General features: G+C 34.7%; 1 protein-coding gene across 1 annotated transcript in view; it reads right to left on the minus strand.

The window, feature by feature from the left end:
- Positions 1-507: 507 nt before the first annotated feature.
- LOC6038084 (histone acetyltransferase KAT7) overlaps positions 508-11,439 on the minus strand; it is a 200,630-nt gene continuing 189,698 nt past the window's right edge. Inside the window, exon 10 of the mRNA XM_038251704.1 lies at positions 508-1,533. Coding sequence (XP_038107632.1) covers positions 1,414-1,533 — 120 coding nt within the window. The 3' untranslated portion in view covers positions 508-1,413. The remainder of the gene's footprint in view (positions 1,534-11,439) is intronic.

The raw sequence follows: 11,439 nt of genomic DNA on the forward strand, positions 1-11,439 counted from the left end.
ATGAGCAAAAAAAAATTTTATAAATGTTATTTTTTTTAAGTAGTGATTTATCAAAAAATCTAAAAAAAAATCTAACTTATTATTTGATTTTTTTTAAATAATTAATTGAATTTTTTGGCCTTGGAATCTTAGTTTTGACTCCTAGCTGCCCAGCTTTTCGATTTTCTACTTTTGAAGTTTGAATTTGAATTTGAATTTGAAAATTGAATAGCTTGGCAGCTAGGCAAACCTGAGAAAATTGTTTTTTTTTATCTTTGTATGGCCATATTTAAACAACAAAGTTCAACAAAAGTAAATGTAGGGAATTTTGTCAGCCACTCAAAAAAAAAATCTTCAAAGGTGTTTGCTTACAATTGAAGATTTTTTGCACATATTTGAAAATTGAAAAATAGCGACTTTCATAAAAATTTCATAAAAATGGCTAGAACTTGAAAAACGGTACATTTTATCAATATTTCAATAAATTACTTTTTGATTGCAATTTTCATAAAAGAATTTAAAATGAAGTTCAAAATTTTGTTTGACCTTTCTTTCGATGTTCAAGAATGTGTGCTCTTTAAGATAAACCAACCAACTTTATTTGAGAAATCTGGAGTAAATCCAGTTTTTTCGTTCAACCTTAACCCTCTACAACCCATCCCTGCATCTAGACGGGCTGCAATCCAGTAATGCAATCCCAATTTTAACGGAAACTTGAAATGGATCTGGAATTTGGGAGATCCTGCCTTGGAATAGAGATTTTTGAATATTTTTTCGGAATACTTTTCCGTAAACACCAGGATTATTTCTTTAATGCGCTAAATTATTTATTTTTTAAATTGCTGATATCTAACAAACAGATAATTTTTCTACTACATTCACTAACCAAGGTAACCTATCCATAAAGTTAATGCACACACAAATAAAAGACAAAACTTAACCGTTTTAAAACCACTTTGTACCGTTTAGCAGTAAATGCGTTTTTAAAATAGTGGGCCTTCTTATAAGTTTACCCTTAATTATCATAAAAACTGGATACAATTGCGTACAATATCTCACTTAAAAGCTAGAGTTGAATTATCCTAGAGACACAAACACACACAAGCATGCATTTCTTCTTCGTCCTCCTCATCAGCCTTCCTAGAAGACTCCCCGATCTCTGTGCGTCAGATAGTGCGTGGTCGTTGTCACCCCGGACGATTGGTGACCCCCTGCTCCTCCTCCGCCTCCTCCCCCTCCCCCTCCACCACCACCTCCACCTCCGCCAGCCAAATAATTGTTATTATTGTAGTACTGGCTAAAGTGATGGTGCGAATACGGATACTGATGGTACTGGTTGACGAACGGATTCGAGTACGACCCGTACGGATTGTGGTGCTGGTGGTGATGAAGCGAAGAGTGATGATGGTGATGGTGGTGGTGGTACGACTGGCGCTAGGAGGATGGCGTCGACGGCGTTGGCGCCACAAACGGGGTCCACTTGAGGCAGGCCGGGTCAATCTTGGGCATGTTGCCGCGCCGCTTCACCCGCTCCTCGTACTCCTCGAGCACGTCCTGGAAAGAGTAAAATGAGGAAAGGATTAGTAATTGGAAGAAGATTTTTTTTTTAATTAGAATAATGTAACCCCTCGTGATCTGATTCCACTAAATTATCAACCACTTATTTTTAACTTCATAACTTCATCATCCCGGTACGAGAATCGAACTCACGACCGCTGGATTGGAAACCCAGCACGCCGCTAGTCGAAACCCATCCCCTTCCGGTCAGTATTCCCAGTGAGCATATTTAGTCTTTTAAGGGGTCTGACTTTGCCGAGCCAGACAGGAATCGAACCCATCACCTTCCGCTTACAAGGCGAAACCCGTAACCTCACGGCCACGGAAGCTCGGCATAAATACGACGAGTGATAAAAAATAACGAGTTTTGCAACGAGCTCCATACAACGTTTTTTGCAATTCCGAAAACACCATTTGGCTGAATTATAGGACAAATGTCCACTGAAATAAAAAAATAGTACCGTAATCAGGGGTGAATCGGGACTACAGTCTGAATAGGGACAGCAGTTTTTAGAGCACTTGAAGCTTTTAAATTTGGAAATGGATGTACACATTTTGTTGGCCTGAGACTGTTCTAACCGAAACCAACCAGAAATATCAAAATATTGTGCTCCAACAAGGTTAAAACTGCTGTCCCAATTCGCCCCATGTGTCCCGATTGACCCCAGTTTACGGTACCAAATTCCTTTATTCTAGGAATTTTGCCTCTTTTCCTTATTTAGTAATCGGGTTTTTTGGATTACTTAATAAGGAAAGGAGCCAAAATTCCTAAAATTTAGGAATTTGGTACTTTTATTTTTTTTTTCAGTGTCCATGCATTTAGTCAATGAATCGTTTAAATTAAAACAAGTTGAAAAGTATAATATTTCCAAACAAGTGCTGAAAAGATCAACTTTTCATCATCCATTTCAGTGCTGAAAAGTAGAACTTGGGTTACTATTGAATTCTGTTATTTTTGGTACAATAACTCTCTCCAATCGCACTAAATATTATCATGTTACAAATCGTTTGATAGGTAATCGAAAGACTTTTCAAAGAGTCAACGAGTATTGACCACTTGAGTGATATGAATATTTTTGTTATTACGGATCTTAAAAAATATGATGAAACTTGTGTCCAAAACGATCTTATTACCCGTTGTTGTTAAAGAGTGAAGAAGGCATCAACCACATAGGCCGAAATAAAAATATCCGTTTGTTCTATATCTCCATCAAAACTCATAAAAAATAAAAAAAAAGTAAGGGGGTAAAGGTTGTTCGAATCAAGTTGTTGAAACAAGAAAAAATCTAAAAATAGAATTATTTCGCGTGTAGGGGAAGATGGGACAAGACGACCACATGGGGCAATAGGGTGGAATCTAGTTATATGGAAAATTTTAAAATCATAAAAATCCAATCAGCAACACATGTTTTGGGTCCCTTTTAGGGTCCCAAACAACCTCCCAAAATTTGGGAGCGATTGGTTAAGCCCACGATTGGCGCAAAGTGAATGAAATTGGTATGGAAATTACTATGGGGAAACATACATTTTCACATTTTTGAATTTACAAAATTCATGTTTTATTATTTTACGAAACTAACACCGTCGAAGTATAGCCCTGAATGTCCTGAACAACTCTCCCGAAGACAGTTTGGTGCTAAAGTGCATCACAAAAAAGGTACAGAGTTTTCAAAAATAGTGTATTGAAATAATCAGTGAAACTCACATTTTCTGCCAACATTGCCGAAGGAACCATGAAATACAAAATAAACACGATTGTGCTTATATTTTGATGAGCCTTACGTAAAATCGTTATGAAGAAATGTTCAGAAGACATTGACCAATTCCTCAAATATATTAAAATTTATGAAAGTTTCTAATTGACTTGGCAGTGTTGGCAAAAAGTATGATTTTCACCGAGTATTCTGAAATGAATCTCTTGAACGCTCTGTAACTTTTTTTTAGAAGCAAGTTAGCACCATAGGGTAGGGTAGTCATCAATGAGACACTTTTGGTTTTCAACTTTCAACGATTTTTCTAATTTTTCCATTAGCATGTTTTAATGAGCTTTTAGTTGCATTATCTTTCTTTTAATGTGTTCTAACATTGACCAAAATATGAGATCGATCCGACATCTACAGCCAGAGTTATTCAACTGTCTCATTGTAGACGCACTTGGCAGGAACAATGAGACAGCTGGGGAACAATGAGACACTTTACGAAAATCGAAATTTTTCTAGCAAAACATCATGTTTTTGTATTGTTTCATTGTAAGTGACTTGCCTTGAACATTTTAGAGCAATTTTGCTAACATGAAACTTTTAATAACAAAAGTTACACTAAAAAGTATTGAAATTTTGTAAAATCCATATATTAATACCAAATAACTTAGTATTTTTTGTTAAATCAAGTTTAAACTCTATAAATATGCCAAAAATCACTTTTAATTCATGTTTTGAAAGATTTCCATCGATTTTGAAAAGTTTATTGAAGAAAAATCAAAGTGTCTCATTGTTACTCATGGGCTGAAATGAGTGGGGAACAATGAGACAGCCCTGGATTCTGGGTATATTCTAAATTTTGGGCAAATCTAATGAAAGGACATTGTAGCCCAACTTAATCCCTATGGAACGTCGAAAGAAATTTGAAGAAATATTAGTTTTGGTGTTAATGGCAGCCTACGAGCGAAAAAGTATTTTTTGTCCATAATTTACTTTTACACCCCATAATCAAACATTTATGAATTGCTTTTCAAGGGAGCGTCCATAACTAAAGCCACTAATATGGCAGATGTGTATCCAGTAGACACACCTTTCCCCCAAATATGAGCCTGATTGGTTGAAACTACGACTTGTGAGAGCCATTTTATCATTGTTCCCCGTGTCTCATTGATGACTACTCTACCCTACTGTCTTCGAAGGAGTTGTTTAGGACATCGAGGTGTATACTTCTACGGTGTTAGTTTCAAAAAATAAGTAAACATAAATTTTGTAATTTCAAAAATGTGAAAATGCAAGTTTCCCCATAGTAATTTCCATACAAATTTCATTCGCTTTGCGCCAATCGTGGGCTTAACCAATCGCTCCCAAATTTTGGAAGGTGTTTTGTGACCCTAAAAGGAACCCAAAAAATGTGCTGCTGAGGAAACCAATTTTTGATTCCACCCTAATGGGGCAAGAGGAACCATCGCTCGTACGTTCGTACATTTTTGATTATTTCCGGTATGAGGAATTGTTGCTAGCAATGCAATTAGCTGATTCTACTATCACATAGGCGCCAAAAAAATGTAAACGTAAACGGGCAGAAGATTTAATGAAGTTTTTTTTTTCAAAACCTTAGTTTTCTTATAATATTTGTAGTACAACATAAGGCTTAGGGTTCGTTTTAAGGCATAAAATGAGCTAAAGCTATTTTTCCTAGATCAGTAGTGTCCCTACCAATGACTTGCATCTATTATAAAGTATGATTTAACTTTTGGCCATTTTTGTAGAGAGCTTTTAAAAAGTCTTGTCCAGATGGGGCAAGTGTACCATATGGATTTTTAGTATGGAAAAAAATACTAATTCCTACAACAACATATTTTATTGGGAAATAAATACATTTAAGTACTTAAAAACTGATGAACAATTGTTAAAAGAATTGTCCATGCAAAATATAGTGATATTATGAAATTTTACTATTTATCATCTTAGTAATTTTTTTTCGTAAAAACGACTAAATTATTACCAAAATATTATTATTTAATCTAAACATGAAAGAAACGTTTCAAATACATTCTAATGTGATGTATCTAAGTGATAACAGTTCAATTGTTAGCAAATTAACATGTTGTTTCATGCATTGATCCTCTTGCTCCAACGGGTTGTTCGTTTTGCCCCACTGGTTGAGAAGAACGTACGTAAATTCAAAAATTTTAAAATCAATTTTTTACATTGAAAAACAGGATTTTTTAAAAACTTGTTCTATCAAAGTCTTAGAAAAGACCTGGAATAAGATGATCATTAAAAAATCCGACAGATTTTTTAACGTTTTTAATGGGTTAAACGAGCATTTCCTTAGCTAGTTACAATTGCCCCACTTTCCCCTATGTACTACTTTCTTTTTTCTTGAAAGTCCTAATCAAAAATACAAAATTAAAATTTGCGATACATTTTGCGAAGAGCCTGAGAATAGATATTTTAGAATTATTTAAATTGTGATTCATGTAAATTTAACTAATAAAAAATTGCATTTTTCAATTCAATTCAATTGGTGTTAATTAGAATTTAACAGTTCTGCTCCAGGATGTTACATTTGTAATTCAGAGATTTGGAGAACCTTTCAACTGAGATCAATTCATTGGCCTTTGCAGGGAGGGTACATATTTCTACGCTTAGATTTTGCTAGCAGGGTGCTCTTTTAGGGAAAATAAATTTTGAAAAAAAAAAACCCTAGATCTATGAAAATTGCATTTTGTTTTTATCTAATTTCAGGTGTTCTATTTTTTTGCAGTATCTTCCAATGAAGAAATGTCCTAAAATGTAGTTGCTAAAAAGAGACCACCTTTAACGGCTCTGAAACGCATCAAGCAATGACTGCCAACTGAGACCACCACACTGATGTTCTAAAGTTTTTTTTTGGAAGCACAAACAGCCTACCGTAAACTGGGGTGACTTTGATAGCCCGGGGTGACTTTGATAGGTTTTTCAAATGCCCGTCAAATTAATATCTGAACATTTTTGAGAATTTTGAGTATGTAAGCATTAAGGGATAGCTTATTATCGAACATATATGCAAAAATGTGACTGTTACATTGGACGTATCAAAATTAGTGACCACCTCAAATTTCTATCAATGTCACCCCAGGCTATCAAAGTCACCCCAGTTTACGGTACTTAAAAATGTGTGTCTGCGGTTTCGAGGCGTGAAATTTCATAACGGATAATAACAGCACACCTAACGCAACACCTCGTTCACGTCCCACTCTGAACAAAGTGTTTATAACGTCAATCATTGACAGCTGCCCTTTTTTGTTTTGTCTATGGTTTTTGCAATTCATCAGTTGCTTCGGAAGTTTGAGTTCGGAGAGGTGTGATGCGTGAAGAGTTACACACACCCGAAAGAAGCCCAGAAATCCTGCCCTCCATTCATTAACACTCTGGTCGTCCTGGTGAAATGTTTTGTGGTTACACGGAAAAACTAGAATTTGCAGGTTGGATTTTTTTTAAATGCAATTCCTTCTTTTAAAAATAGTAGAAGCGTGCGATAATCAAATGACTAAAATTGTCGTTAATATTTATAAATATTTTTTTGAAATTTATGAATTACAATTTCTCGGTTCTCACTCCAAATTGCAGCTTCGGGGCTGCGTGTGGCCACGGCAGTGCGGCTTTGTGGTACTTACTAATTGAATTAACGCCCCACAGGAATGACACCCGGCACCGAAAAAAAAGGGTGAGCAAAACCAAAAAAATGAAGACACACAGTCCTTGGCAAGGTGGCGCGCTTGGTTGAACTTCTGAAATGGTTCGAGCCAGTCAAGTCAAGTCGTGGATAATTGCAGTTCAATTTCAAACGTAGCGAATTGCTAATGAAGCGGCTTCCTTTTTTATGGTTTGGTTTGGTTTTGCGCCAACTGTCCAAAAGTCAAACGGGGAAGGTGGTTTTCTTTTATTTTTGGTTTGTGTCTTTTTCGACTTGGTTGTGATTGTGTCAAGTCGAGAAGTCGTTGATGTCTCTGTGCAATTGCTGGAAATGTTCCGTTTTTCATTAGTGCGTTAATTTCTGCTGTTGAAAATGTCAAATCTGTTTTTTTCTTTCAATTTAATAACATTATTTTTATTAATACAAAGAGACGAGTTGTTCCTTTTAATTCCGCTATATATTTTAATATCTTGCAGATACGTATTTCGTCTACTACTTTATTAAGAATTTTTTTGAAAATTTGATTTTCAAAAAAAACACTATTTTTATTTTTTATTTTTTTATTTGTTTTAGGGGACATAAAATGCCAACTTTTCAGAAATTTCCAGGTTATGCAAGAAATCATTGACCGAGTTATGAATTTTTGATTCCATACTAATTCAAAAAATCAAAATACTAGTCGCAAAAAAATTTCAACTTAATTTTTCGATGTAAAATCAAGTTTGAAATCAAAAATACTTCAGTAAAATTTTCATAAAGGGCACCGTTTTCTAGTTATAGCCATTTTTAGGTAACTTTTGCCTTCCTCACTGAGGTAAGGCTATAATCCTGCTCGAAAAATGAACTTTTGAAAAACAGCTCGTAGACCTATATTCATGTATACCTATCGACTCAGAATCGAAAACTGAACAAATGTCTGTGTGTGTGTGTGTATGTGTGTGCGTATTCCCCTTGGTGCTCAAAATTCTTGCCAAGTTTTCTCGGCACTGGCTGATCCGATTTGAGCCAATCTAGTTGCATTCGATCCGGTTTGGTGCCCCATACTGCACTATTGAATTGTTTGAAGATCCGATAAGTAGTTCAAAAGTTACGTATAAAAAGTGCCAGAGTTGCGAATCGGATCTCACATAAATGCATGTAAACTATGTCCAGACCCATCACTCGACCCATCGTTGGTTAGATTATCAAAAAACCTATCCAACGAGTCCAAAACATTGAAGTTCTGGCAACCCTGTCTCAAGTTATGACCACTTAAGTGATATTTATGTACTTTTTTGATGCCGGATCTCACTTAAATGCATGTAAACTATGTCCGGATCCATCATCACACCCATCGTTGGATAGGTAATCGAAAGACCTTTCCAATGAGTCCAAAACATTGAAGATCTGACAACCCTGTCTCGAGTTATGACCACTTAAGTGATATTTATGTACTTTTTTGAAGCCGGATCTCACTTAAATGTATGTAAACTATGTCCGGATCCATCATTCAACCCATCGTTGGATAGGTAATCAAAAGACCTTTCCAATGAGTCGAACAAATTGATGATCTGGCCACCCTGTCTCAAGTTATGACCACTTAAGTGATATTTATGTACTTTTTTGATGCCGGATCTCACTTAAATGTATGTAAACTATGTCCGGATCCATCATCCAGCCCATCGTTGGATAGATCATCAAAAGACCTTTCCAATGAGTCCAAAACATTGAAGATCTGGCATCCCTGTCTCGAGTTATGACCACTTAAGTGATATTGATGTACTTTTTTGATGCCGGATCTCACTTAAATGTATGTAAACTATGTCCGGATCCATCATCCAACCCATCGTTGGATAGATCATCAAAAGATCTTTCCAATGAGTCCAAAACATTGAAGATCTGGAAACCCTGTCTCGAGTTATGACCACTTAAGTGATATTTATGTACTTTTTTGATGCCGGATCTCACTTAAATGCATGTAAACAATGTCCGGATCCATCATCCGACCCATCGTTGGTTAGGTAATCAAAAGAACTTTCTAATGAGTCCAAAACATTGAAGATCTGACAACGCTCAGTCTTAAGTTATGACCGCTTAAGTGACATTTGTGTATTTCTTTATTGAGAAACAAGCCTTACCCGACAAACTTCGTTCTGCCTTTTTTTGTTTGTTGACGTTTTTAACGTTTTTGCTTCTTCAGCCTCCTGTGATCTAAATTTGATTTTACGTAACTTTCTCCATATCATCTGCAGATTTTCCGGAATCGGTTCCAGAGTGGCAAAAGTTATAACTTTTTGGCGTAAGAACCTTCCTTGGACTTATACGAACCCAACGCAACAAATATCACCTCTATTCGACGTTCCGTGTTGAATTGATTCGCGTTCGAACAAAACCGTCGAAATTTTATATATATATAGATGAAAGATAGATAGAAATTGTGTCCAAACCCATCATATCACCAAATGTTGGTGAAAAGTGAGGAAGGCAACAACCACATAGGTGGATTAAGTTAGTTTTTTGAAAATAGTCGCAGTTTTCCATTTTGTTCATTTAGTGCACATGTTTGCCCACTTTTGAAAAAAAATATTTTTGAAAAGCTGAGAAAATTCTCTATATTTTGCTTTTCTGAACTTTGTTGATACGACCTTTAGTCGCTGAGATATTGCCATGCAAAGGTTTAAAAACAGGGAAAATTATGTTTTCTTAGTCTCACCCAAACAACCCACCATTTTCTAAAGTCGATATCTCAGCAACTAATGGTCCGATTTACTATGTTAAAATACAAAAAAGCAAAATAAAGAGAATTTTCTAAGCTTTTCAAAAATATTTTTTTCAAAAGTGGGCAAAAAAGTAATCTAAAAATGGCTTTAACTTGAAAACGGTGCACTTTATGAATATTTCACTATGGTACTTTTTGATTGCAAATTTATTTTACCCCGAAAAATGAAGTAGATTTTTTTTGCGAAATCTGTATTGATTCAAAAATTCATAACTCGGTCAAAGATTTTTCGCACAACCTGGAAATTTCTAAAAAGTTGGCAGTTAATGTCCCCTAAAACATATAAAAAATAGTGTTTTTTGTTTGTTTTTTCAAGAGATCATTTCTCGGCGGCCGGACTTCCGTATGGCTCAAAAGTTTCAGGTTTCTGTTACCTAAAACAAATATGGAGTTTTTTTTGAAAAGGTCCAATAAACCAAATTTCCAGTTTTTGCTTCTTGGGTGTTTTTGAAACTGCCTTGAGTCAGGGGTATTAAAAAACACCCAAAAAGCAAAAACTGAAAATTTGGTTTATTGGACCCTTTTTTTTTAAAAAAAACTCCAGATATATTTTTTTTTAAGTTGTAACTTTGCTGAAACCTTTACAGTGATCAGAAAATTCCTTCAAAAGTTACAGATTTGTTGCATATTTGTATGGACAGCTGTCAAAATTGTATGGAGATATGCATAAAAGAAAATGGTACAAAATGGCTTCTTCGGTTATAGGAAAGGCCCCAAACAGTTTGTGCAAAATAAACGATACAAATAAATAATGTTAAAAATTTCGCTATTATGCACAATAGTTATTTGTAAAATCATGCATTACTTTTGAAATGGCCTGAAAATAAATATAATTTTTTGAAATATTTTTATTAAAATGGTCACCAAATTTCGCAAAAGTTTCAAATACATTAAAAATCGGATCTCCAGTTTCCGAGATATCGTCAGTTTAATTACATGCTAGTTAAATGACACCAAGAGAAAAAAAAATCATCGATTCGAATTCTTTGCGAATTCTCAGAAACTATAAATCGAGAAAAAAATTAACACTTTTTTCTGAAAGTAGCTATAACTTGAAAACGGTATGTTTTATCAAACAAATTGTGAAATATTTTATGATTGCAAATTCGATTTTCGTATTAAAAAAAATCCCTTTAATTAAAAAAAAATATTAAGAAATTCGTATTTTGGGAATACAACTTTAAGTCTTAATAAAAATAGTAAAAAATGAAAAATTTTATATCCGTGTACACTTTTTTTCTGAAAAGTCCTAAACATAACCAACAATCTTGACGGAGACACCAAATCGATCAGAAAATTCCTTCAAAAATATATTTTTGCTGAAAATTACGTATCATTTTTGAATGGTCAGTAGCGTGGTTCACGGGTACATGAAAAAGTGTTCAATTTCGTTTGCGTCAAACGGAATTTTAAAGTTTTAGGACTCACGAAGCTAGCTTGTATATTTGAGTTTATTTGGTTAAGGTTTAGATGCTCCAGCCTTGATCTGAATGGAATTTCAATGAATGTAATTGATTTATTTTTCACTTTTTAACACTTCTTACAAGAAGTTTTTCTCAACCCATTAAAATTTTATCATCTAAGAAACCTCTTAAAGTTTTTGATCCTTTGTGAAACATCGCAAAGCGCCTGGAGTTGATCCCGAAAAGGTACAGGTTAATTTTGTGAGCATGTTTTGAAATTTTGCCGAAAATAGTAAACTTCAAAAATCATCCTGTATCTTTTCGGGATCAATTCTTAGCTCTTTGTGATGTTCTAGAAAA

The sequence above is a fragment of the Culex quinquefasciatus genome, chromosome 2 (assembly GCF_015732765.1).
Source record: "Culex quinquefasciatus strain JHB chromosome 2, VPISU_Cqui_1.0_pri_paternal, whole genome shotgun sequence".
Lineage (NCBI taxonomy): Eukaryota > Metazoa > Arthropoda > Insecta > Diptera > Culicidae > Culex > Culex quinquefasciatus.